The 26121-nt window shown below is 69.2% G+C and overlaps 2 protein-coding genes across 3 annotated transcripts in view; one reads left to right on the forward strand and one right to left on the reverse strand.

The window, feature by feature from the left end:
- Nucleotides 1–25482, forward strand: part of CORO7 (coronin 7) — a 50964-nt gene extending 25482 nt beyond the window's left edge. The window contains exons 10-31 of one of the 2 annotated variants that reach the window (XM_064520527.1): nt 16751–16805; nt 16892–16949; nt 17038–17183; nt 18489–18584; nt 19129–19269; nt 19382–19517; nt 19620–19795; nt 19951–20059; nt 20264–20350; nt 20546–20688; nt 21058–21162; nt 21286–21371; nt 21499–21640; nt 21776–21865; nt 22045–22161; nt 22238–22373; nt 22510–22601; nt 22737–22823; nt 23658–23742; nt 24507–24646; nt 25091–25156; nt 25325–25482. In XM_064520527.1, the coding sequence (XP_064376597.1) occupies nt 16751–16805; nt 16892–16949; nt 17038–17183; nt 18489–18584; nt 19129–19269; nt 19382–19517; nt 19620–19795; nt 19951–20059; nt 20264–20350; nt 20546–20688; nt 21058–21162; nt 21286–21371; nt 21499–21640; nt 21776–21865; nt 22045–22161; nt 22238–22373; nt 22510–22601; nt 22737–22823; nt 23658–23742; nt 24507–24646; nt 25091–25156; nt 25325–25411 (2380 nt within the window). In that variant the 3' untranslated portion in view covers nt 25412–25482. Of the gene's footprint in view, nt 1–16750; nt 16806–16891; nt 16950–17037; nt 17184–18488; nt 18585–19128; nt 19270–19381; nt 19518–19619; nt 19796–19950; nt 20060–20263; nt 20351–20545; nt 20689–21057; nt 21163–21285; nt 21372–21498; nt 21641–21775; nt 21866–22044; nt 22162–22237; nt 22374–22509; nt 22602–22736; nt 22824–22900; nt 23091–23657; nt 23743–24506; nt 24647–25090; nt 25157–25324 lie in introns of those variants that run through there. The other variant, XM_064520526.1, reaches the window with a different exon arrangement.
- VASN (vasorin) lies at nt 4536–15416 on the reverse strand. The gene is made up of 2 exons (XM_064520525.1): nt 15321–15416; nt 4536–7258 (listed from the first exon to the last, which is right to left on the reverse strand). Exon 2 carries the CDS (start codon nt 7246–7248, stop codon nt 5227–5229), a length of 2022 nt encoding a protein of 673 aa, XP_064376595.1. The 5' UTR covers nt 7249–7258; nt 15321–15416; the 3' UTR covers nt 4536–5226.
- Nucleotides 25483–26121: the final 639 nt, after the last annotated feature.

Genomic DNA, 26121 nt, shown 5'->3' on the forward strand with positions numbered 1-26121 from the left:
TGGCTCCCTTGTTGTGCCGCGGCGCGGCGGCCACCACCTCGCCTTCCGCCCTCCCTAAATCTCCCCCCCGGGAAGGAGGAGGGCTGGCCCGAGCCGCCCGCCGGGGAGGCAGGCGGCCGAGACGGGAGCGGGCAGCATCCTGCCCCCGCCGCGGCCAGCTCGGGGCTGCGGCTGGCTGCGTTTGCAGGGCCCAGGCAACCGGCTCTGGTGATGCTCGTGCCGGGGCCTCCCGGTGCCCCCGCACCGTGGCTCCAGGAGGCTCTTCCCTGCGGTGCAGCCGGTCCAGACAGCAGAGACTGTGCAGCTCGAAATGCTCGGCCTGCTCGCTGGGCTGGGGTTAAAGCAGCACCGCTGGGCCCCCATCTGCTCCACATCTCCGCGGGGATGCGCGCAGCTGGGACGGGATGTGCCTGTGAGGAGGGAGGAATCACAGCAAAGGAGAGGGTTGTGGAGGGATTTGGTGCCATTTGCCTTGCTGAGGACTCCGCACGGGTGGTGGCAGGAGGCGCCGATGCCTGGGCCATTCCCACCTGGGACGCTGGCCTAGGAAAGCTGGACCCGCTGCACCCGTGAGCTTTCCCTGCTCCTGGGCTGTTGCGGCTCTGAGCTCTTGCATCTGCTGCGCTGTGGGGCTGGGCAGTGGGACGCAGATCCCTTTGCAAAGCCAGCAGCTGGGGGCGCGTGGGCTGCTGGGTCCCCTGTGGGATCGCGGGGCCCGTGGGATCACTCCCGCAGGATGCAGCTTGGCCATTGCAGGGAGCGGGGCGGGGGCAGCACGGCATGGAGGAGCCGGCTTTTCCTGGCTCCACGTGCCATTAACGCTCCCCCTTCCTCTGCAGCTCTCTTCCTCGACCTGAAGCGGAGCGGGGCAGAGGGAGGGAAGGCGGGCGTCCTCCAGGCGTCTCCGCCGCCGAGCACGGTCTGCCCTGGCCCGCGTGCCCCGCTCACCGGCTCTGGCCCGTTTTGTGCAAAGCTGGGCCGTGGCGGGGAGACGCAACGGGGTGCAGAGCCGCACGGCGCCTCGCGGGGCTGGGCGGTTGCGCCATGGCACTGCCGGTGCGGGATCTGCGGGATGGGTGCCACGGAGGAGCCGCCTCGGGGCATTTTGCCATCACTGCAGCGACACAAGTGCCTTCGGCCGGGGAGCGAAAACCCGCGGGCTCTTGAGGCAGAGATGCGGGAGCAGAGCGGGACCCGGCCCGGGAAGCATCGCCCGTCGTCTGCCCGGCTGGAAGTGTCAGACGCAGGCCCGGGCGGAGGAGCAGGTCACCGCTGCAGCCCCGTTGTCACGCCGGAAACGCAGCTTCGTGCCACCTTGGCGGTGGGATGCACAAGCTGGACACAAGCCATGTCGCACCAGGCCCAGGTGTGCCAGCACCGCGTGGCCCCCGGGGACCCCGCTCGGGCCGCTGCCACCAGCCTGTCGTCCGGCCGCATGGGGCGGCCACCCGAAAGGGTTAACGCGGCGTGGCGGCCGCCCGGCCTCGCAGCCCAACGGCGCAGCCCACCTAATTACGCCATGTAAAAATAGCCCAGCGCCTCGTCAGGGGCCGGCTCGCGGTGTAAGGGCAAGCGTAATTGCTGAAATCGCTCCCAGATGGGTGGCAGCCCAGGCCCCGGGCCGCCCCCTCGGGCGACCGGCGCTCCCAAACCTCAGGCCCCATCCGCTTTCCGGGAAGCCGGCAGCATTTCTGCCTTTCCGCAAGCTCTCCCGGCCGCGAGCGCAGCGCGGCAGCATGGCACGGCGCCGGCAAGCAGGCCCGGAGGCGGCTCGGCCCCGCGTGGACCGTTGTGGGCCTCGCAGAGCCCCTCACCCGGCCGGCGGCTTCTGGCCGCGGCTCTCGCTCACCAGCCCAGCTGCACTGAATAGCAAGCGGGATTTTTTTTGGTCTCATTTCAGGGGTTTTGCAATCCTCTGCCTGCGCTGATTCAGCTCGGAGGAATTAGCAGCGTCGCGCACCGCACCGCTCGGAGCCACTGCTGGCACGCTCCGGCCTGTGGCCGGGCTGGCAGCGCCCGGGGGGGCCTCGGGGCTCGGGAGCTGCTGGGTTTGGGGGGGGTTAGGGTTTCAGCCAGGTTGGGGCTATTTGAAAGCTTGGGAGGGGGGGCTGGCATGTATGAAACCCATATATAAAGCTGGGCATTAGCAGTAAGGGGCCAGGAGGGAAGGCATCCGTCCGTCTGTCCGTCCGTCTGTCAAGCACGGGGCTGCGGCGGGGCTGTGAGGAGGCACCGCTCGCCGGCCGCCCGCCCGCACGCGGCTCGAGCTCGGCGGCGGGGTTTTCATCCCTCCTCCTCGCCGGGCTGGAAAATATACAAAGCGCGCAGGGAAAATATTTACACAGCAGCAATTTTCGGAGGAATTTGGGAATGCTAATTTAAAAAATCTGCGGGGAGAGGACCACAATGGGCCCTTTGAGCGGGCGAGCGTGGCCCTCGCGCCTGCCCGCGAGGCCGGGCTGCCCGCGCCGGCCGGGGGCCCCCGCCACTGCCGCGCCGGCCCTAATGGGAGCCAGCCCTGCCGGAAGCCCACCTGGGAGCGGCGGGCGGGCGCTCGCAGCAGTCGGCCCCCCGAGGCCCCAGCCTCGCCAGCCCGGCCCTAATTGCATCCAGGGCGAGCGCGCGGGGCTGCTGCGGCGCCGGGGGCCGCGTGCTGCCGGAAAGCGGGGAGCCGAGGGCGCGGGGCGGCTCGGCGCTCACCTGGGCGGCTCGGCGGCCGGCTCTGAAGCGCCGCCAGCCCCGGCCCCGCTGCGAGGCCGCGCGCTGCTCCCGGGGAGGGAGACGGCCAGGTCAGGTTGCAGCGCGCTGCTGTAACCCTTTCGGCAGCTCGCCCTGGCAGAGACGGGGCCGCGTTCGCTGGAGGAGGGGGGGGACAGCGGCTGCACCCGGTTTGCTCATTTTCTCCGAATAAAACATACCTCCACGGGCAGGGACCCAACCTGGAAAATTCCAGCCTGAAAGATAAAGGATTGTAAAACGATTAAAACGGGAGGCCAGTGCTCCGAGCCCCCCCCCGCTGTCGCGCACGGGCGGCTGCTCCAGGCCGAGGGGAGCAGGGGCACACGCTGGGGAGCCGGGGGCTCGGGTGCCGCGGCCTTGGAGGTCAGAGGGTGCACGGGGACCGCAGCAGGGTGCCGGGCCCTGCGGCAACAAGGGGCTGCGCTGCGCTCATGGCCCCACGCTGGTGGGGTGCCATGGGAGCAGGGCCGTATCTGGTCCGTGCCCGGCCGGGTGGGTGAAGCTGCCCCTGCTCCAGGCCCCACCGGAGCCCCCGTGGGCCCGACCCCGCGCAGGGCGAGCAGCACCCTCAGCTCTGCCCGGCCCCGGCAGGCAGCGGGCGAGCGGCTAGGGGTGGCGTCGCGGCCAGGCGGGGGCCCGGCGAAAGGCAGCTGTGTCAATAGCGGTGGGATTCGGGGAAGGAAGCGCTGGCCTGAGCAAAGTGCAGCTTCTCGCACTCCCAAAGCTGTGGGTAAATACCTGGCTGGGCCACGGCCAGGCAGCCGGCAGCATCCGCAAAGCCTCGCCTGGCACGGTGCCGGGAGTAGGAGCCCGATCCGGCGCGGCAGCGCGGCAGCTGCCCATGCCGGCGCTCGCGGCCCGTCTCCTGCAGCGTGGGCAGAAAGGGCAGGGCGCTTGGCAGGGGCGCCTCGGGGCTGCCACGCGGCTCGGCGGCTGGGCTGCACGGCCCGGCGCGGGGGCGCGCGGCACCTCGCGGGTGCCCGCGGCGGGGGCAGAAGCGCCGCCCAGCCCATCAGCACGGCCGAGCTCGGTGGGCACGTCCCAAGGAGGACGAGGGTGACGTCAGGAGGTCATCGGGGTTGGGCTGGGTTGTTTGTCTCGCCTGCCCCTGGAGACATCTGGCAGCCGCGATGGGGATGAAGTAAGGCTGGATGATGCGCAGGGCCAGGGCTGATTTGAAACTTGTGGCCTCTGTTTTTGTAACACCTCTCTAACACTCGCAGTGGGGGGAGCTTCGGGGGGGGTGAGACCGCCCCGGCACCGCGGCCCAGTGCTGGCAACGCTCCCCCCGCGCCCTGACTCATCCCGCCGCCCCTCCAACAACAACAGGAAGATGAGGCTGGCCTTCCCTGCCCGCCGCAGGCTGACACGCCGCGCTGCCCCCGCCGCGGGCCAGAGCCCGGCGGGACATGTGGCCGAGCCACCCCATCACGGGTCACCCTGTGCCAGGGCCTTCCTGGAGCAACCAGCGCTCATGGAGGGCTGGGGCACCCCCGAAACCCGCTCTGCCCCCCAGCATGGCAACGCCAACGCTGGAGCGGGGCCGCAGAGGCTTCTGCTGAAGAAGTCCTGTGCCAGGAGAAACCCAAGTACAGGCGGCTGGCGGGTCTGCCTGCCCGGCTAGCGGGATCAGGCCCAGCAGGCGCTGAGAGCCCAGGCCACATCTGGGATGGAAATGGGGAGTGATTGCGATTGCAGAAATGGAAACCGCACGTTGGCTGCGCAGCCAGCAGGACTGAGGAGCCGTGGGGCGGGCTCTAACGCAGCCCTCCATGATTGCAAATGCTGTGCAGAGGTTTTAGTTATTATTATTATTAATTTTATTTTGTTTTTTTTACAAAAAGACACCCTTCTGTCTGCCTTACAAAATAGATGTATGCAAATCTGTACTAGAAAAGAGCTTTCCCAGAAGAAATGGGAAATAACCATGTATAAATATTCTGAGTTCTTAAAGCTTCGGCTGCCGGTTCGCCTTCTCGGCACTTCCTTCGATGCACGGCACAGAGAGGCCGAGGGTCCCAGCTCCTCAGCCTCCTGCGGGGGACGGGGGTCTTTCCTTATTGCTGCTCACATCGATTTCCCAGGGAGTTCAGAGTCACAGGCCATGCTTAGCTGAGGGACCCTTTGTTACCAGCACATTGATGCCCCTTAGCTAAGTCACAGACAACTTTCTTTTTAGCAGTAGCTAAAAAAAAGCCAACCCAAACCCCAAATTAAAAAGCCTTCTCTTTCGCTACCCACGTTCTACGTAGAGTCACAGAAATCAAGGCACTTAGTCATATGCTGAGCGGTAAAATTAGTGTCTACTCCCTAAGTGTGTAAGCCTCTCAGAAATTGCACGTTACGAGTTTTGGGTTTCCGCCTTAATTTAGTTAACTCCTCAGTGTGCCTCGTCCCGGAAGGGACACGGCCCTAGCTCTGCTACTGGAGCATTCCCCTCATCTCAGTCCGGGGGTCTCCTCACCTGGTAGCCTGCCCCTTCTTGGTTTAGAAGTAGGATGGCTTTAGTGCTGTGGTGTTGTTGTTGCTGGGGTAGTGTGACTGCATGAGCGGCACCTCGCACTCCAAGGTGTTCGAAAGCATTGCGTTCTCTGGCCCCTTGTGGCTGTGGTTGCTCAAATCCCCGTTTTCCAGGCAGGCTTTAACACCTTCCAGCTCCAGGGGGCTGGAGTCCACCCCAGCACTGGTGTTTGTCTTTGCCCGGCGGTGCCGGCGGTAGTATGTGACCACGGTGACCACCACCACAAGCAGCAGTACGGCAGCCAGCGCGGGGACGATCATGAGGGTGAGGTTGCTGTCCTTGCTCTGGGTGACGGGTGAGTGCTGCTGGTGGGTCACCTGCAAGGTCTGCACCTCAACGCAGAACTCCTCCTTGGAGACCTTCTCCCCCAGAGGCCCAATGCAGATGCGGTAGGTGGAGTTGGGCTTCAGTGCCCTCACGGTGTATTCGGAGAGCGAGGCTGGTAAGCGGAGCATCACGGGCCGCTTGTCTGGCCCAGAGAGATTTCGGTAGCTCAGCCGGATGCCCTTCAGCTGCGCTTTGGACTGGACGTAGTTCTGCAAGTCCACTTTCAAGGACGTGCTGCTGACCTGCTTGATGCTGATCTGCCTGCTCTGAGTGGGGGCCTGCGTGGCTGGTGACACTGTTGTCCTCCTCACCTCCAACTCGCAGTAGACCCCAGCAAATCCCTCCGGGCACAGGCACTCCAGGTGGTTTTGTGCATCCAGCTGGCAGGTGCCGCCGTTCAAACATGTGCGAGGGGGGCAGATCTGTGTCGGGGGGCTCGTGGGGCCCAGCGGGGCACTGAAAGGCATCGGCGTGGAGCTGTCCTGCGGGGCCCTGGCCTCCAGGGTGGGAGCGGCGGTGCTGGGCTCCAGCGACGGGCGGCCGCTGGTGGGGAGCAGAGCGGGCAGCTGCAGTGTGGTGGTGCGCAGGGTGGTGGTTGTGGTGGTGGTCGTGGTGGTGGTGGGGCAGCCGAAGTCAGCATACTGCAGATGATGGAGGAGCTTGCCCGAGTTTTTTGGGGGAAAGTGGCACCGCGTCTCCTCAGGCCGCCGGAGGACCACGCCGCTGGCATTCACCCAGTGAACCAGCCAGCTCATCTGGCAGATGCAGTTGAAGGGGTTTCCTGCAGCTGTCATGGCCCGGAGTCTCGGGAAGAAGCCGGAGAAGTCCCGAGGGATGGTGTTGATGTTGAGGTTGCTGATATCCAGCTCCTGGAGGTTGTGAAGGTTGTGGAAGTCCTCTGCCAGCAGCTGGGAGATCTGTGCATTCCCAGCCAGGCTGAGCTTGGTGAGGCTCCCTAGCCGCCGCAGCACCGCTGGGACGCGCTCCAGCAGGTTGTCAGAGACGTCCAACTCATGGAGGTTGTTCTGAGTCTGAAAGAGCTCCTCATCCAGGCTTGTTAGTCCCAGGCCCGCGATCTTTAGAGACTCAATGTTAACGGCGTGGAAGGCCCCAGGTGCAATAGCAGGGATCTTGTTCCAGCTGATGTCCAGCAGCAGGAGGTTGGGCAGGTCGAGGGGAGGCACGGCCCAGAGCTGGTTGTTCTGCAGTTTCAGCTCCAGCAGGTTCTCGAGAGTGTCAAACGCAGCAGCGTGGATGTGCTGGATCCTGTTCCTCTGCAGGTAGAGCCGCTCCAGGAGCCGCAGCCCATGGAAGGTCTCGTTGGTGATCTCTTGCAGCTGGTTGGAGGACAGGTCCAAGTTGACAAGCTCTGTTAGGGGCTGGAAGACGTTTTTCTGAATGGTGGTGATCTTGTTTTGTGAGAGGTCCAAGAGCTGAAGGGCGGGCAGGCCCACAAAGCTGTCCTCACTGAGCATCGTGATGCCATTCTCAAAGACGTACAGGGAGAGGGTGTTCGGGGGCAGCCCGCTGGGCACGGTGTGGCCTCGTCTTGCTGCGCACAGGATGGTCTTGGGGTCTTGGCACTGGCAGCCTGCGGGACATGCCTGAACGAGGTCCCCGGGGGCAAAGAGAAGCAGCACGCAAAGGACCAGCTGGTTCATGGTGTCGACTCTGCAGGAGAGAGAAACCCAGTCATGGTTAGGCGCCAAGCCACAGGGGTCCGTGTCAGCGTTCCTGTGTGTCTCAGGGCTGTGTGCATCCCAGAGTGCAGGTGTCTTCCACCTGGGACAGCAGCAATCCCTGGGCTGTCGGGTGGTAGGGAGCCTCAGACCTCCCTCCTGTGAGCCCTCCATGGTCTCTGGGTGCTCCGCACCCAGCCATTGGGGTGGGAGAGCGGGGCAGAGGGGCAGCTCTGCCAGCTTGCGTGAGTCAGGATACATGGAGCAAATACCGCTGGCAAGCCTAGGAGGGAGGGGAGGGTGCAGGGGTGGGCTGGGGTGGCAGTTCTGGCTCCCGCACAGAGCTTGGCCCAAGCATCCTCCAGCTCAGGCTGGGAAGCGCTCAGGCTCTGGCCAGGGAGGGCACCTGGAGAAGCCAGGGGAGAGATGGCGAGGCACACAGGTCCGAGGTGGCGAGGCCCCAGCCAGCTCCCTGGGCTCCCCTCCCGCAGGTGAGGGCCAGCACGGCTTCACATGCTAAATATTTGGCTTTTCCTGTGCTTCACGGGCAACCTGTGGCAATGCTAGGGGAGGAGGGCTGGTTCCCCGCAGCTCCCAGGCACCGCTGGGGGCAGGAGCCCCCAGGCCCGGCTCATGAGCGGGGCAGGGAGAGCAGGGCTGTCTCCAGGCTGCCCATCACGCAGGCACGGCTCCTGCCTCGCCATGGCCTCCCACCCTGGCCTTCCCAGGAGGAACCGAGCGGCTGCATTGCCAGCCCCACGCCGTGGGGGCCTCTCGCTGGCCTCTCGCTGTCTCCACGAGCCCTGCCTGGGACATGCCAGCCCCAACGGGACTGCGGAGGAAAGTCCCCGCTGCGCTTGTGCCGCCTCTGCGCTGGCTCCTGCCCGGGACGGCCCCAGCGAGAGCGCAAAGCGGCGTGCTGGCTGCCCACGCCAGCTCTTCCCTCTCCTCCTCCCTGGGCTCAAATCCTGCCGGCTCCTGCGCATTCCCCCGGGATGTGGGGATGCGGTGCCTTCGCGTGCCCCCTCCCGCTGCGCCGCGCGTGTGCCCCCGCGGCTCGGGCCTGGCCTCTTGGGGCTGCCTCTGCCGGGGTGCCACGAACCCGCCTGTCCGTCGCTAGCAAAGCGCCCCTACCTTCCCCCGGCGGGCACGGCCCCACGCGCGGCCCGGCTCCTCTCGGCGGGGTGCAAATCAAACATGTGGGATGCGCCGCCTTGATCCGAGCAGACGCACCCGGCTCGGCCTCCGCGCCAGGGAAGGGGGTGGGAGCCGCCGGCCGGCCTTCCCGACGCCGCGCGGAGGACGTTAACCCTTTGCTCGCGCCGAGCCGACGGCCACCCCGAGCCGCACCGCGTGGGGCGGACGCCCCCGGACGCCGCACGGTCGGTGCCTCAGCCCGCGCCCCGCCGACCCGCTGTGCCCGGGAGCGCCCGGGAGCTGCCGGATGGCCCTCCTGGAGCGGGCAGACAGCCCCCGGGGTCAGGCTGAACTCAGAGCCCAAGACAGTGTGTTTTGGGTTGTTTGTAACGCTTATAAGTAAACCAGCTGTGACGCGCCCTCCAAAATCCTGAGCGTGCCAGACAAGGGCGGGAGCTGGCTCTCTCCAAATGCAGGCTGTGACCCCCAGCTCTGCCAGCATCCCCCGGCCCCCAGCTGCTCCCCTGCCCCACAGCACAGCTCAGCCAGCCCAGCCCCACACACCCACCCCACAGCACCCGGCTGCCTGCATCCTGCCCGGCTGAGGGGACCCAGCGGCAGCCGGCAAGAGGGCCAGCTCGGCCTCGCAGAGCAGCAGCGCCCTGCTCCCCAGGGCCAGGCCACCCCGGCATCCCAGTCCCGCGGGGTGCGCGTCCTGTCCCTGCCTTTTCCCCGGGCGAGGAGGGAGGTCCAGGAGGGCGGAGGGAGACTTAAAGCAAGTGTCAGCGCCTTGGTAGCTGCCTGAGCTGGGTGCGGGCACCGTGCCCGCAGCAGCGCCCGCCGTGCTGCCCCCAGAGCTGGCAGCCCTGGCAGTGCGGCTCTGCCCAGCTCCTGCACACAACGCCGGGCACCACACGCCCCGGGGAGCACAGCCCGGTTGGGTTGGCTCCAGCCACGGCTGGATCCGGATGCTGGGGACACGGCTCCAGCCTGGAGACGCTTGCAAAGCTCGCGACACGCTGGTGTTGCTGACAGCGATACGGAGCCGAAAAAACACTGCCTGCCGGGCCTCCGTGCTGGCTGGAGCCGCTCTGCCCGCGCCCCGGCTCTGCACCCCGTCCTCCCTGGCCGGCTGCTGTTTCTCGCTCCCTTTGGGAGCTGAAGCGATGCTGCGGGCACGGCCCCCCGGCACGCACGTTCCCCACCCCTGAGTCAGCTGGCAGATGTTACACCATGTCTCTGCCCGGCCACTGCGCCGGGGCTCGGCAGGCAGGGGATGGTGGCAGGCCCCAGCTCTGGGTTCAGCTTGCCCCATCCCATCCTTGGCTGGCTCAGGGGACGTGACCGGGACTGACCACAGGGCTGGCGTGGCAGGATGGCACTCGGTCGTCTCCCAGTCACGAGCATGTCCCCCACCACCGAGGGCAGCACGCTGCTCCCAAGGGGCAGGTGGCACGGCCACGCACGCAGCCAGCCTCACCGGGCCACAGCGCTGGCCCCAGAGCCCCTGGGCTGGGGGCTCCTCATCCCCCCAGCACAGGCAGCATAGCTGATGAACAGCAGGGATAAAAGGGAGGATGCTGCTCTCTGAGGGGAGCTGCTGTATGAGGCCCCCCTGGAGAGATGCCCCGCCTGATGTCCTTGCTTTGCCCGCCAAGGGGAGGCCGGCTGGCTGGGCTGCGCAGGGCCCACTCATCTTTCAGCGCCGTCTTTCAGCCTGTTTAATGAGAGCCCTAATTAGCCCAGGGAGGGGGTGGCGGTGCTGCCGGCACGAGCAGGATGGGTCGCGCACACAGCTGGGGAAGGGACGGCAGAGCCGGAGCACCCCCAGGTCTGCGCTGGGGTGAGCGGGGCTGTGCCTGGAGCACCAGGCTCACTCAGCAGCTTGGTGCTGTGGCTGCGTCCTAGCTGGCCAGGGAGCCAGCCCCTTCCTAGCCGGAGCCAGGGGGTGGCAGAGGGGGCTCCCTGCAGCCCCAGCCTCCCCCAGAGATACAGCGGGCAGGGAAGGGATGAGCGCGCCATGCTAACCCCGCCAGGCTGCCGGGAGCCCCTTCCCCAGCCGCCGCCGCCTCCCCTCCCGCCGAGCCGCTCCAAGCTGTTAATAGCTGCAGGCAAATAAAACCCCTGCAGCTCGCAAGGGGCCGCCGGCCCCCTGCCCTGCGTGTGTGGGGGGCTACCGGGTCGCGCAGCAGCACGTGCCGGCTGCCCTGGACACCCCTCCGCCGCGGGGGGCCCTGTCTCGGCTGCGCCGGCGGCGGAGGCCGAGCCGCGGCCGGCTGGGGTGGGGGGGCAGGGTCTAGCTGCGTCTGTTTCCTCTTCCCCCGCGCTGCCGGGTGGCCCAGGGTACAACTGTGCCGTAGCCAGGCTTGCGGGACACCCCGGCCCAGGCGATTCCCCGGCCCCGCTGCGCCGCAGGGTGCGTAGCGCCAGGCAGGCAGCGCCGCCCGACCCCGGTCGGCCGGGGTTAACGCTGCAGCCAGCGCACGTCCTCACCGGTGGGCCCCGGAGGGTGGGGTGCACCCGAGCCGCTGGGCAGGGTCACGAGTGCCTGAGTCACTCGGTGCGAGCGGCCCTGCCCCGCCGTGACCCACGCCGTCAGCCCCCCGCCGCAAGGAGGCCGGACCGAGGGGGCACAGCCTGGGGAGAGAGAGGGGCCAGGCAGGTTTGCTTGCAGGGGTGCAGTTCAGCCCGTCCCCGTGCTGGGGGTATTTAACGGGGCTGGGGGCAGATGCATCGCTAGTCTCACAGCTGTGCAAGCCCTCGAGGTGCTCAGTGCCGGCCTCGAGTGCAAGAGCCAAGCGAGAGCCCTAGAGCAGAGCCTCCCCAGGCCTGAGGGTGCCTGGCTGGCAGTCAAGCCCTCGGGCCCCTGCTGAGGCTAGAGCAGCCTCTAACCAGGAACAAGGAACAGGCTTATCTGCCACGAGCAAAGACCTCGGGGTCACCCCCGGAGCAGAGCACAGGGCTGGGCAGGCAGCCAGCGGTGACAGCACTGACCCTCAGCCAGGACAGAGGCCAGCTGGGACAGCCCAGTGGCACCGAGCTGGGGTGGCCTAGGGGCTGAGCTGCTGTCCCTTGACCCCACCGAGAGCCTGGCACACGTGCCGGCACAGCCACACTGCTGCCAGGCCAGGGGCTTCGGATCTAGGACAGCTTCGAGCCCCCAGCACAGCCTGCTGGGCATGACCCGCCGCCAGGAGAGGGGGCAGCAGGGCCCGGAGTGCCAGGCCCCCCCGGGGGGGGCAGTGGCAGGGGAACCCCGCCAGGCCTGCTGGGTGCTCGCAGGGCACAAGCCTGGGGCTGGGACTCGGTTTTGCAATGCCAGGGTCGGGTTTCGCTGACGTGTCCCATGCTGCAACCAGCTGCTGACTCCAAAGCTCTCGTCCCTTTAATTACGCTGGCATTTCCTCCCCAGCTGCCAGGCTCCCCGCTCCGCCGGCCCCAGGCAGGTTCGTCGGGCCGGGCCGCGGCCCGGCCGTGACCGCGAGCATCCCCGCCTCGCCACGAGCACAGGGCAGGTCAGCCCGGCACAGCGCAGCGCAGCCGCCCCGAGCGGCGCGCTCCACCCTGGATGGAGGAGCGCAGCTTGCCGCCGCCTCCTCTCCCTGCGGAGCACCGCATTCCTCTGGCACGGGCCTCCCCAAAGCACCCCAGCCCAGCGTCCCGCGCAGCCCAGCCTCGCTCCCAGCTCAGGGCCTGCATGCGCTTTATGCCTTAAGTCACTCAGGGGTTAACGTGGCTCAGCAGGGTTTCCCAGCCTCACATGAGCTGGCAGCTCCCTCCAAAATGGGGAGACAGGCAGGGAGCAGCATCACCAGGTCCAAGACAGGGGCCAAGGGATGGGGACGAAGCCCCGGTTTCTCTAGGGGCGCTCAGCCATCCCGCGGACACTGCTGCCAGCAGCCCGCGAGCGCGCGCGCTCGGACGCGCTGCCTGCTGCTGCCTTGGCTGGGCTCCCCCAAGCCTGCACCACAGATACTTGCCGAATTATTCATATTTTCCGGCTGCGGGAGGATCTGGGCCCAGCTTCCCCCAGTCTCACTCAGCCTTTCCCTGCCAGCCTGCTAGGGTGGGAGCGCTCCCCCCGTCACCAGCACGACCTGCCTGCTGGTTCCCGGGCCCTGAGACCCCGCAGGAGCTGCCCGAGAGGTGCCCATGATGTGAGCCCCGCTCCCTGCCCAGGGCGAGCGACTCGGCACCCCGCCAGCGTGCCCAGCGCCGGGGCTAACGGGAAGGCCGGTGCTGCAGACAGAGCAGCAGCTCGTTTTGTACCAGCCGCGTGTTTGAGGAGGAGCCAGATGCCAGGCCGGACGTCCCGGCAGCCGGCTGCCAGTCACAGCTGGTGCGGATGGGCAGAGCCGGCTAAGGTGGCAATAGCGGCTCCCCATGCACACGCCGCAGGCTGGTCAGGAGAGGGCAGCTGCGCCAGGACCTGTCCCCTGTCCCTCGCCGTGGGGCAGCTGGGCCGGGAGGTGCCCCTGCCCTGCCCTGCCGCTCGGGGAAGCGCCCGTCTTCCCTAGCAGTAGGGTCCACAGCGGCTGCTCGCTCGCGCGGGGGCTGGCAAGTCTGGAGGCGCTCCACAAGCAGCCATGCAGAGGGACAGGGCAGACCAGAGGGCACTGTCACTGCCTGGCTGAGGGTCCCAAAAGCTCTGCCCACCCAACCGCTGCTGCCCAGATGCTCGCCAGGTGCCCAGGGTACTGCAGGAGGAAGGCTGCCTTGAGCAGCTCATGGGGAGGCTGGCAGCGGGTCTCCTCGGGGGACTGAGCCATGAGGGCTGTGCTGGGTACAGGGTTCAGCCCCGCAGCCCACTGGGGCCACTCGGGGCCCCAAGCACCTATTTTCCTCCACCATAGGCTGTACCTACTCCACTCGGGCCCCAATGCCACGTCCACATGGCAGGACAGCAGGTCTCCCAGGGCACTGCCATGGCGCAGCCCGACCCAGCTCACCCCAGGGATGCCCATCCTCCTCTCCCGCCAGGCAGCGGCCCCACAGGCCCCTCAGACCCCCAGATCTCCACTCTCCCCTGGCTCCGGCCCCCAGGCAGGGCTATTCCCATCCACCACGGGCCCCTCACCAGCACCAGAGCCCCCACGGGCAGCACCCGCGCTGCACTGCCCGGCACCAGAGCGCTGAGCTCTGCCAGCGTTGCGGCAGGTCTGAGCCCAGGGAGCCGGCATGGCAGGGATGTCCCTTCCCGCGGCCACCCACACCGTACGGCCAAGCGAGACCCCGCATCCGTCCGCTCCCCGACGCCTCGCGCCAAACAAAGCCACCGTTGTTACCGGCACACTGCCAGGCTGGTGGCCCGCCTCCGCCCCTCGCAGCACCGGGGGAGCCGTGCCGCGTCCCCGCGAGGAGCCGGGCCCGGGCACCCTCACCGCAGGCCCGCGGCGCGGAGGTGCGCAAGGCCCCCGCGCATGGAGGAATGCGGCGCCTCCGCAGCCGCCCGGGCAGCCGGCTCGGGTTGCAGGCACTGCTCTCCTCCCCGGCCCTCCGCCGTGCCGGCCTCCGGCCTCCCCTACAAGCCCTCCAAACAAGCCCGTGTCAGCACGCACCCCCTCCTGGGACCCGGCAGGGGGGATGCGGGATTAGCCCTTAATCCTCCTTCCCTTCAACCCACCCCGTGCTGGAGCTCCCACCTCCTCCCGGGCTCCCCTCCCTATTTAATTAAAGTTTCCGCAGCAGCCCCGGAGGAATGCAGGCCTGGTTATTGCGTTCCCCGGGGCGCTCGGTCCCCCTGCTCGAGCCGGCTGCCCGCCCCTCGCCTTCCCCCCAGCCCCCGCGCGGCTCCTGCCCCTTTGACCCGCGCGCCCAGCCACGCTCCCGTCTCAGGTGCCGGCACTGAGAAAAACCAGCAGAGCCGCTTTGCTCGGGGACGCACCGCCTCCGGAGTGCAAACACGGGCCGAGCGCGGGGTGCGGGGGCCGGCTGCCACACGCGCCCTCGGCCCGGCCGGGCGGATTCCTGTGCCCTGACGCGGGCGGCTCCCCGCCTCGCTGCCCCCAGCGCTTCCTCCTGCCGCGCGAGGCGGCTGCCGCCGGCCCGGTGCGGCAGGTGAGCCGAGGCGGCAGAGCCAGCCCGGCGAGGCAGCGCTTGCGTCAGGGCGGCCCGGGCTTGGCGTGCCGCGCAGAAAATAGTAATTAGTGTCATCCTCCACGACGGCACTGCCCAGTGCCGGGTGGGCAGCAGCCCGGCCCCAAACGGGTCAGGGCAGCCCAGCGGCCCCACACAGGCTGCGAGTGGGTCCCAGCAGGGCAAGAGCTGCCTGTGGGGTGGAGGGGGCACAGAGGTGAGGGCTTTGGGCCCAGAGGAGGGGTGCCAAGCCCTCCCATGACTGGAGCATCTCCCCAGACCAGCAGCGGGATGCGCCGGCCCTGGTGGCAGCGCGTTGCCCTACGAGGAGCCGGTGCAGCAAGCAGCACTTGCCCTCCGGTGGCCCAGAGTCACCCCGGGGGGGTGGCAGAGCCCGGCATCACCCCGCGAGGCCGGACGGGCGCTGCGCTCCCAGCGGGAGGGCCCACGGGGCATCCCCGCCGGCGGGCGGCCAGGTGGCAGGCGGCCCGGCTGGCACGCAGCCCCCTGCGCGGGGAAGCCCCCGCCGGCAGCGCCCCGGGGCTGCCGGGCCCCACCGCGGGCCGGCACCGGGCGGACGGGCGGCCCCGGGCAGGCGGCTGCCCGCCGCGGCCACGGCCCCCTCGGAGAGCAGGCCGGGCGCCGGCTCGCAGATGCGGTGCCAGCAGCTCCCGCCGCGGCCCGCGCCCTGACAGCGGCAGCGCGGTGGGAGCTGCCGCCCCCCGCCGGGGCCCGGGAGGGGGTGACCGGGGGCGGCCCGGCGGGGCCCCGCCCTGACACCGTGCGGCGCCGCCGAGGCGGGGGGCGGCCGGGCCCGGCGGGCCGGCGGCGGCGGCACTTACCGGCGGGGCGGGGCGGGCCGGGCCGCGCCGGTCACTCCATGGCGGCGGCGGCGGCCGAGGCGGCGGGCGCTCCCCTCACTCTGGCACCGCCGGCCGCGGGGGGCGGCTTTAAAACCGCGGGGCGGGGCTTGGGCCCGGCGGGGCGGGGCCTCCCCTCACTCCGCCTCCCGATTGGTGGGGCGGCGGGGGGCGTGGCCGGGCGGCGGCCCCGCCCCCGCACACCTGGAGCCGTGCGGGGGGGCCGGGACCGCCGGGACCCCCGGGGCCGCCGGGACCCCCAGCAGCCCGGCTGTGTGCGTGTATTTGTATACGCATACGTGTGATATACATACGACTATACACATACGACTATCCATACCTCGTCCCCCAGCATGCACGGGGTTCCCAGCATCCCGCTGCCCCAGCACCCCCAGGGCGCTTCCGTTGTGCCCCCGATGCTCCCGGGAACACCGGGGTGCGGGAATGCACCGTGCCCCGGCGCCCCGACATCCGCGGTGCCCCGACATCCAGCCGCCGGCACCCCAGCATCCACGGTACCCTAGTACCGGCGGCTCCCTGGCTTCCGTGGTGCCCTGGGTGGCCCTCGCGGGGCTGCCGCATGCCCGGGCGGTGGCAGAGCTGCCCCGAGCGCCGCCTCGTTACACAGGCTCACCGGCGGCAGCGGGCACCGGGCCCGGGGAGGGCACGCCAGCACCCGGGGACGGCGGGGTGCCCTTTGCCAGCACGGCTTTGACAGCCTGCCCGGGCCAGCCTGGGGCGAGCAGAGACGCCCTCGTCCCCTCCCCGCGCACTGCGGTGGCGGTGACCGGGCAGGGCATCCCCGCGCGCTCGGCTTGCCGGGCACACCACACCTGCCACGTTCACCCTGGCAGTGTTTATCTAAGCTTGTGCCAACAGCGACTGGGCCGGGCCACGCCGTGCCCGCCGGGTTGCCCGCGAGCGAGGAGGCACCCGTGGGGCAGCGGCACCCATGGGGAGCCCGCAGCAGCACCCAGCGCAGCATCCTCGGCCCGCTGGGGTCTGCGGGCAGGTGGCACGTGGGGGGCCGGCAGGGCCCGCGCACCAGCCAGCACCCGGGGCAGCGAGCCAAGGCCGCGGCAGCCCATTCTTTCCCGGCCTCTCCTCAAAGTCGTTCCGTGTCAAATCTCAGCGCAGCACGTGCTCCCTTCCCCCAACCAGCGTAACCACAAAAATGTCAACCCCAAAGTAATATATCGTCCCTTTGTTCTCCTCAAAAAAGCTGCCCGCGGAGCTCTCTCCTCCAGCCGTGTCTTAGGCACGTTAAAGGAGCGATTAGCCGGGCTCTGGGCAGCCGGGGCAGCCCCAGCGGTGGCTGCGGTCCCCTGCGGCTGCCAAGCATCCCACCCCGGGGTCCGGAGACGCCGCTGCCGCTGGGCGTGCGGCTCAGTGGGCTCCTCGCCTTCTTGCAGGGCGGCGATGCCGCTGTACGATGCCGACACGGGGCTGCTGCTGCTGGCGGGCAAGGTAAGACGGCGGCAGGGCCGGGACCCCCAGGACCCCCGGGGCACCCACCCACCGCCCTGCTGATGCCTACCGCCGCTCTCCCGCAGGGGGAAAACCTCCTCCGCTGCTTCGACGTGTCGCCCTCGCAGCCCGCCCTGAGCCAGGGTAAGCAGGGCGTGCGCCGGGGCACCGCGGCGGCCCGCGGACCGGCCTGTCCCGCGCCGCTCAGGCCCGCTCGGCCTCTCGCCCGCAGTGAGCCAGTGCCTGACCGAGGGCCCGACGCGGGGGCTGGCCCTGGTGCCCAAGCTGGCGCTGGACGTCATGGCCTGCGAGGTGCTCCGCGTGCTGCAGCTCACCGACGGCTTCATCGTCCCCATCAGCTACGCGGTGCCCCGCAAGGTACGGGGGGACGGCGGCCGGCTCAGAGCCTGCTGTGGATTTGGGGACCCGGCCGCCGGGGCCGGGGCACGTCCCAAGCCGGGATGTCCCGGCTGCCCTTCGGCGCTCGGGCTCTTCCTGGCGTTTGCATCATCTCCCCAGCAATTTTCTGAGAAAAAAAAAAAGAAAAAAGGCGCGGGGGGAGGGTGGTTCACTCCACAGCAAAAATACCCTTTTCTGTAAACAGAAACCGTTGTGGAAAAACTCGCGTTTAAAAAAAGACGCTGAGCGTAAGCACTGCCGCGGGGAGGCCACGGGCCGAGGGGCAGCCAGGGTTCAGCCAGGCCGGGGCGCGGGGCCACACTGAGCCGGGGGGGACGTGGGGGGTGACCCCCCCGGGGGGAAACTGAGGCACGGAGGCGGCAGCCACCGCTTGGATGGGGCTTCTCCTCCCGCGCATCTCGCTGCCCTGTCCCCTCCTCACCGGGGGTGGGTGGGGGACCAGCCCTGCCAAGCGAGGCACTGCCCGGGCAGCTGCCCCCCACGTTGCCCCAAAATGCCCCCACAAGCCCCCAGTGGTGCTGGGGTGAAAGTTCAGCCCCTGGGCCCTGCTGTGGGTGCCACTGAGGGGCCCCTCTTGGGTGGCAGGATGGCAGGGTGGGGGTCCCTGTTCCATGCCAGGGGTGCTCACCTTGCTGCCCACAGCGGGGGGACCCCGGCCCCAGGCTGGGGGGAGCAGGAGAGGAGGGAAACAGTGCCGGGTGCTGGGTGCCGAATGGTGGGTGCTTAAACAGCGTGGTGGGTGCTGGGTGCTGGTGCTGGGTAAGGGAGGCAGGATGCTGGGTGCAAAACACTGGGTCCTGGAGGCTGGGTGCTAAAACTTGGGTCTGGGTGCTGATGTTGGGTGCTGGAGGCGAGATGCTGGGTGCTGGAGGCTGAGTCCCGCATGCTCGGTGCTGGAGGCTGGCGCTGGCTCAGGGAGGCCAGAGGCTGGGTGCTGGATTTTGGAGGCTGGGTGCTGGATTTTGGAAGCTGGCTGCTTTCGGGGGTGCGAGAGGCAGCCCAAAGCCAGGCAGCGTCTGACACCTACAGGCTTCGCCGCGCAGCTCGGCCGGAGCCGGGGCCCGCGGGCAGGAGGAGCCGGGGGCGGCCGGGGTCTGCCCTGGCCTCGCCTGCGCTCGGGGTGTCCCGGGGGGCCGCGCAGGGGGTGCTGGGCGCCATCCTGCCCGCGCGTGACCCAGGCGACGCCAGGGTGGAGCAGGCTGGGTGCTGCGGGGGCTCGGGGGACACCCGGCCTTGCCGCTCAGCGCACCCCGCCCCTCGCAGTCCGTCCAGGAGTTTCACGAGGATCTCTTCCCCGACTGCGCCGGCACCGTGCCGGCCACCGCCGCCCAGGCCTGGTGGGCAGGAGACAGCCAGCAGGTAAGTGCCACCCGCGGGGGTCTCCTCAAAACGCCTCGTCTTGGGTAAATCAGATGGTTTCAAATGCAAACCACATTTCCACAGACCTCCTTGTATTTTTGTAGTATGCACCCAGTGAATTTTAAATGGTTTCTTGAACAAGGAGGTGCTCAGAAGTGCCGTTCCACAGCTGGCCAAACTGTGATTTCCACCTAGATGCAGCTAAGAGAGTAAAAATCTAACAGAAAAAACACACTTCATGATTTTCCTGAAAAATATAGACTGAGTAAAACTGTATCAGGGCTCTTTAACACTTACAGAGCCATGTCCAGAAAAAGGGCATCTCCCCACCTAGCAGCGATATCCACATTAAGTTAGAGGCCACAAGCAACAGCTTTCAGTGAATGTAATTACAGAGTCCAAAACCAGGTGAAAAGGAGGGTTTTCCAGGCAGGGTTTGTGCTGGTTGGTGTGAACTCCTGAGCAAAGTGAGCGGGTGGTGGCAGACGGCAGGGTCTCCCCGCGGGTGCCACAGCACCCTGCCCACGGCTCTGCTCCACTGCAGGTGGGGAAGGTCAGCCTGCACCCAGCGCGGAGACCCACGGAGGCCTTCACGTCCCCCCTCGTCCCCTGCGCCCGGCAGGCGGACGACGCTGCGCATGGCACCCGGCTGCCCGACGCCTGCCCCGCGGACGCCGACCGGAGCGTGAGCACAGGGTGCTGGGGGGCACAGGGGGCGCGGGGGCAGCGGGATGCCCGGTGTGCTGGCCAGGGGGACAGGCACCGGGCACCCCCTGCACACCCACCTTCTCCCCCAGGAGGGCAGCGGCTACTCCTCGCCGTCCAGCTCGCTGGCCTCGCCGGGCAGTGCCGCCACCTCGCTCTCTGCCAGCACCGGCCCCTCCAGCGGCTTCGCCAGCAGCCCCAGCCAGAAGTCACTGCAGAGCATTTTAGGTGAGCGGGTGCCAAGGTGACGCCGGCAGCGCGCGGGGAGGCAGCGGTGCTGGTGGCGGGATCCGACGTACCTGGGCTGCTCACCGGCGCCGCCTCCGCCAGGGCCCAGCTCCCGCTTCCGGCACGCGCAGGGCACGGTCCTGCACCGCGACAGCCACATCACCAACCTCAAGGGGCTGAGCCTCACCACGCCGGGCGAGTGCGACGGCTTCTGCGCCAACCACCAGCGCGTTGCCCTGCCGCTGCTCTCCGCTGGTGGCCAGATCGCCGTCCTCGAGGTACCGCGACCCCGGGCGCCGCGTGCCCCCTCTAACAAGGCTGCATCCCCATCGGGCTGCGACGGCAGGAGGGAGCCGGACGCCTGCCCTGCGTGGGGCGGCAGGGCCCTGCTCGTCCCTGCCGACATCTGCCCTCACCCCGTCACCCTCTCCAGCTCTCCAAGCCAGGCCGTCTCCCCGACACGGCCGTGCCCACCATCCAGAACGGCACGGCGGTGGCGGACCTCTCCTGGGACCCCTTCGACACGCGGCGCCTCGCTGTTGGTACGCACGCTCCCTGCAGCGCTCTCCCGGCAGCGCGGGGGGGCTCCCCGATGGAGACGGGGCTGCGGGGAGCCCCCATGCCCCGGGGTCCCTGCCCACGCCACCTCCTCTATCGGGAGAGGGGTGCTGCCTGGAGCGGGGCCGGGCACGCTGGGCGGCTCCTCACCTGCTCCCTGTCTCTCTCCGGCCATCTCGGTGACGCAGCGGGCGAAGACGCCAAGATCCGGCTGTGGAGAATCCCCGAGGGAGGGCTGCAGGACACGCTGCAGGAGCCCGAGGCTGTGCTCAGAGGTGAGGGGTGCATGCGGACAGGGCCAGGCGCCCGCAGGTCCCTGTGAGCTCGCCCCCAGGCCCCCAGCGGGGGCAAAGCGGGGGCTAAAGCCAGCCCCGCGCAGTGGCAGGGGGGACAGGGCAGCCCCGGCGGTGTCCCTGTGCCAGTGCCCCTTGCAAGGTTGGCATGAGGCCACGCTCCACTCTCTTCGCCAGGGCACACAGAGAAGATCTACTCTATCCGCTTCCACCCTGTGGCGGCCGACATCCTTGTCTCCTCCTCCTACGACATGACGGTGCGGATATGGGAGCTGGGCGCCAGGCGGGAGGTGCTGTGCCTGCGGGGACACAAAGACCAGGTAGGGCTGAGCCCGGGGACTGCCTGGCGTCAGGGACAGGGGCCACAGCAGCTTCCCTGGGGACAGCAGCGTTCGGACATGCTGGACCTCTGCCGGCCAGTGGTCAGCTCAGAGCGGGCTCCCAGAGGACGGTGCTGAGATGCCATCAGGGAAGAGAGGTGTCCTTGGGCCACCATCACCCCTGGACCCCAGCAGCCAGGGCCACCCGCCCGAGGGGTGCGCGTGGCTGCACCGACATGGCTGCCCAGTGCCTCCACGGGGGCTTGGAAGCAGTTGAGGGTGCCGGTGCTGCCGTGTGCCCTCGGCAAGCCACAGGCCAGGGTGCCCAGGGGCCACAGATCCGTGACGGAGGGGTCGGCCATCTCCTAGATCTTCAGCCTGGCCTGGAGCCCCAATGGGAAGAAGCTGGCAACGGTCAGCAAGGACGGCAAGCTGCGGCTCTACGACCCACGGCGAAGCCCTGAACCCGAGCAGGTGGGGCCTGTGGCGGCGAGGGGCCAGAAGGGCGAGCGGGGGGTGCCGGGCACGTCCCCACAGGGGACACACCAGGCAGGCAGGGTCCAGCTGGCTGATGCGGTCCTTCTCCCCCGCGAGCAGGAGGGTCCCGGCCCCGAGGGGAGCCGAGGCGCCCGCCTGGTGTGGGTGTGCGAAGGTGACTACCTCCTCGCGTCCGGCTTCGACAGGTGAGGGCGGGCACTGCGGCACCCGGCTGTCCCAGGGCAGGGGGCACGAGGCAGCCCCTGCGTGCCCACTGCTGGGCTCCGTGCCGCCCCCGTGCCAGCCCCCCCGCTCACCGTTGCGTCTCCACAGCCGCAGCGAGCGGAGGATCCTCCTGTACCAGGCGCGGGACCTGTCCGCCGGGCCCCTCTCTGTTCTCGGCATCGACGTGGCGCCATCCACCCTCCTGCCTTTCTACGACGAAGACACTGGTGTTGTCTTCCTCACCGGCAAGGTGGGCCAGGGCCTGCTGCAGCACGGTGCCCTGACGAGTGGGGCAGAGCGGGGCCCGGCCTCGGGGCACGGGGCAACAGGGCTGTGGGGGACCTGCCGTGCCCCATGCCAGCCCCCGTCTCCACTCTGTCCCTAGGGTGACACCCGCGTCTTCCTGTACGAGGTGACGCCGGAGCCACCCTACTTCTTGGAGTGCAACAGCTTCACCTCCAGTGACCCCCACAAGGTGAGGGGCACAGGGCGCTTGCGGCCCGGCCCGGCCCCCCGCCCGCCCTCCCCCAGCGGCACGGGGGCTGCAGGCTGGGCTGGCACTCAGCACCCAGAGCCAGCCGCCTCGGGGGGGCCTGCCCCACGCTGGGGTGCATTGGGGCTGCCTTCGCCCTGCTCACGCCTCTGCCCCACCAGGGCTTCCTCTTCCTGCGCAAGACGGAGTGCAGCGTGCGGGAGGTGGAGTTCGCCCGCGCCCTGCGCCTCAGGCAGAGCACCCTGGAGCCGGTGGCCTTCCGTGTGCCTCGCGTCAAGGTACGCGCCGGGGCAGGGCTGTGCCGGGGGGCGGTGTGGCAGGAGCACCCCCTCTCACCGCCCCGCACCCCCGCAGAAGGAGTATTTCCAGGACGACATCTACCCGCCGACCCGCGTGTGGTGGGAGCCGGCGCTCGGGGCCAGCGCCTGGCTGGCGGGGGCCGACGGGCAGCAGCGCCGCACCAGCCTCCGGCCGGCGGACATGACGCCAGGTGGGCGCAGGGGGGCAGAGCCAGGGCCGCGGGGGCTGCCCACTGCGGGGTGGTGGCTGTGGGGTGAAGCGGGCACGTGGCGCTCTCCGGCGGGGCGCAGGGCCCCACACCTACGCCCGCTCCCCTGCCACCCCAGTGACCGAGGCCCCCAAGGAGGCGCCGGCGCGGAAGTTCGTCCCCGCGGCCGTGTACTTGTCGGAGAAGTCGGATGAGCAGAAGAAGGAGGAGGTGGGTGCTGGGGGAGGGAGCCCGACACGGGCTCCCGCCGGGGGGCTTGGCCGCGGCGGGGCGATGCCCGCATCTGGGCGATGCCCGCGAGCCGGTGCCGGGCAGCACCCACGGCTCGGCCCTGCCTCCCCGCAGCTCCTGAGCGCCATGGTGGCCAAGCTGGGCAGCCGGGACGACCCGCTGCCGCAGGACTCCTTCGAGGGCGTGGACGAGGACGAGTGGGTATGTGGGGCGGCGGGCGGCATGGGCGGCGGCGCGAGGGCCCCCGCGGCCGCTCACCCCTGCCCGCTCTCTTGCAGGACTAGGGGCGACCCCGCGCCCGCCGCCCCCGCCGCGAGGCTCTGCAGCCGCTCCAGCCGCCTGCCCCTGCGGCCTGCCCGGCCCCGCCGCCGCCTGCACTGGCCCCGCCGCCCGCGGGCTCGGGCCGCGCAGCCGCCCGTATCCCCGGGTGCCGTCGTGGGGCCGGGCCCCGCCATTAAAGCCGCCGCAGCAGCCCCCGTGTCCTGGCCTGCTTCGTGCGCCGGGGGGGGAACATGGCGGAACCGGGCGGGGGCGGGGGGTCGGGCCCGCCGCCCCGGGCTCCCGCCCGCCGCCCCGCGCATGCGCGGGGGTGGCGCCGCCAGGCGGCGCTGTGCGGCGGGCCGGGCCTCCGGGCGCTGCGTGGCGCGCCGCGGCCGCCAGGAGTCGACGCTCGGCCCGGCGGGCGCGGCAGCTCCGCGGGGGACGCTCTGGCGCGGCCGCCTCTGTGGCGCGGCGACCTTCGCTCTCTGCCCCCGTGACCTTGGCGGAGCGGAAGCGGCCGCGGGGACATGGTGAGCGGCGGCGCCCGCCGGGGCTGGGCCCGGGGGGGGCGGGCAAGGCCTCGGGAGCGGTGACGGGACGCGGGGAGGCGACGGCAGGGCCCGGGCGACAGCTCCGCGGGAGGGTGACACGGCGGGGGCTGGGGAGGGTGACACGGCGGGGCCTGGTCAGGGCCCGGCGGGGGCGGGCGGGGCCGGGGCGGGGGGGCCTTGGCCGGGGGCCCGGGGCAGCCGTGACGGCGCGGTGTCCCCGCAGGCCAAGTACCTGGCGCAGATCATCCTGGTGGGGGCCCAGGTGGTCGGACGGGCCTTCGCGCGGGCGCTGCGCCAGGAGTTCGCAGGTAGGAGCCAACCTGCAGCCGCCTTCCCGGCACTGCCGCTGCTGTGCGCTGTGCTGAGGGCACCGCCGCCGCCTCTGCCACCCGCCTCGGGCACTGCACAGCCTCCCCATCCCGGGGCACTGTCACCCCCTGCTCCCCTCGCCCAGGGCACCGTGCTGCTCCCCGTCCCCCCGGGCTTTCTGCGGGAGGGGGACCTGTCAGGATTGTCAGAGGGTGTCACACAGCAACAGGGTCCTGGGGCCTTGCTGAAGTGCGTTTCAGCTTGGGCCAGGCTTTCAGCGGCCATCCCAAACACAGCCCTGTGCCGGGCCCCACCGCCAGGCTTGGAGGCACCCTGGCAGCCCCAAAGGATAGAGCCGGATGATTCCCCAAGATCCCACAGCCCGAGTTTGTGTCTCTTGGCAAACCTGCCAACTTGCCTCTGCATGCCAGCGGCCCAGCTTGCTGAGGGCACCGTCGTGATCAGCTTCGGCCAAAGGGTGGCCCTCGCCGGCCTCCGGGTCCCTGCTGCCTCCCTGGTGCTGGTGCAGGAGAGGCACCATGCCTGGCACAGCGTCAGCGGCCCTGACTCTTATGGTCGGGCAGCGCTGGAGCCAGTGCGAGGAGGGCAGAAGGGTGAAATTGCGCTCTGTGGCTGTGACCCGCCTTGAAGCCCAAGGGCTTTGCTGCCTTGCTCCTGCCCGAGGTCTGGAGGGCACCTCTGTGCCCAGCCCTCCAGGGAGCAAGACATGTTGAGGACTAACCAGCTCAGTGTCTCTGGGCAGCGAGCCGAGCTGCAGCAGATGCACGGGGGCGCTCAGAGAGGCCCCAGTCCGCTGCTGCCTCCAGAATCACCGGCATCAGCCTCCAAGAAGCTCAACAGATCCTCAACGTTTCTAACCTCAACGCGGAGGAAATCCAGAAGGTAAAGCCAGCCCTCGGAGCAGCCGTGGCCGGGGAGGGCAGGCAGCTGGCAGCGCCTGCTGCGGGAGGGTGCCCGGAGGCTGCTCCCTGCCTGGCCCTTCCTGCAGCTGCAGCCCGCCGGCTGCCAGGGCGCTGGGGAGGGGCCTGGGGTGACTCCCACGTGTTTTGGTCCCTGGATCGTGGGTGCCATCTCAGCTAATGTCGAGCAGGGTTTCCCCTGAGCCTGGCAGCAGCACCCAGGCGTTAAGCTGGCTCTTCCTCGCCCTGCAGCCCGGGGCACTCACCCAGGTGCCGCTCGCGGCAGCGCTGGCGGCACCGGGGCTCTCTGGAGCCACTTATCCCTGCTGCGTGGAGCAGCCTCCACCCCCGGGAGCCGGAGGCCGCTGGCACGGGGGATTGGAGAGGGCAGTGGAGAGGCGTCTAACAGGGAGCTTTGCTTTGCCAGAACTACGACCACTTATTCAAGGTGAATGACAAGTCGGTGGGAGGCTCCTTCTATTTGCAGTCAAAGGTGAGCAGAGAGGAGGGATTTTGAGGGGGTGGGCTGGCCGCCTGTCTTGCACCCTCCCGGCTCTGTCCTCGGCATGGTTTGCTGCCTTTGGGGGACGGGTGCAACGGTGCCGCTGCGCAAGGTGGTGTGGGTGCAGGCTCCGTGTCACCCTGTGTCCTTGTCCCGCAGGTGGTGAGGGCCAAGGAGCGGCTGGACGAGGAGCTCCGCATCCAGGCCCAGAGCGAGAAGGAGACGGGGTGGAAGGCCGAGACGTGACTCCTGCCATCCCTGTCCCCCACTGCCCGCACCCATAAGTTATAGCTAGCCAATAAATGTCATGTCCTCCAGCACCTGGCCTGGATGCTCGGCACCCTGGGGAGGGAGCGGGGGCTGCCCCAGCTCTGCCCGCTGCCCTGCCCCTTCCCTCCGCGCAGCCTGCGGGGGGCGGTGCTGCCCCAGGGGGAGCACCAGGGCCCAGCGGCTCCTGTGAGGGGCTGGCACGGGGCCGGGTTGCTCCGTGGCGAGGTGGTGGCCTGTGGGTGATGGAGGTGATGTGAGGAAGGAGGGGTGTCCCCAGCTGGGCCTCAGGGCTTCAGAGGCTGCCAGGGCTCAAATCACGCTGTGGGGAGGCTGCAGGAGCTGTTTTCATGGTGGGTTTAGATGGTCTTAGCCCAACTGCGCTGATGCCTTGGGCTCTGAATCACATGAGAGTTGGGAGCCTTGGGCCAAATCCCTTCTCCCCTCACAGATGGATAGTGGGGACAACTGCTGGGTCAGGGCACACCAGCAAGGGGCTGCATGGGGGTACGCGCAGGCTGTCCCAGCCTGCGGCTCACGCTGCGGCCCTGGCAGGGCTGCCCCAGCATGTGGGCTGCCTGGCCGCAGGAGCGTGGGGCACCGGCACCCTGTGCAGCCCCACCAGGAGGTCGAGCAGAGCCGTTTGTGGGCCGGGACCTTGGCCCCCCAGTTTCCTGGGGCCCGGCACG

The sequence above is a fragment of the Dromaius novaehollandiae genome, chromosome 14 (assembly GCF_036370855.1).
Source record: "Dromaius novaehollandiae isolate bDroNov1 chromosome 14, bDroNov1.hap1, whole genome shotgun sequence".
NCBI lineage: Eukaryota > Metazoa > Chordata > Aves > Casuariiformes > Dromaiidae > Dromaius > Dromaius novaehollandiae.

Bases quoted from the DNA above. Each gene is read 5' to 3' on its own strand.
- VASN (XM_064520525.1), bottom strand. From the start codon at position 7,248: ATGAACCAGCTGGTCCTTTGCGTGCTGCTTCTCTTTGCCCCCGGGGAC.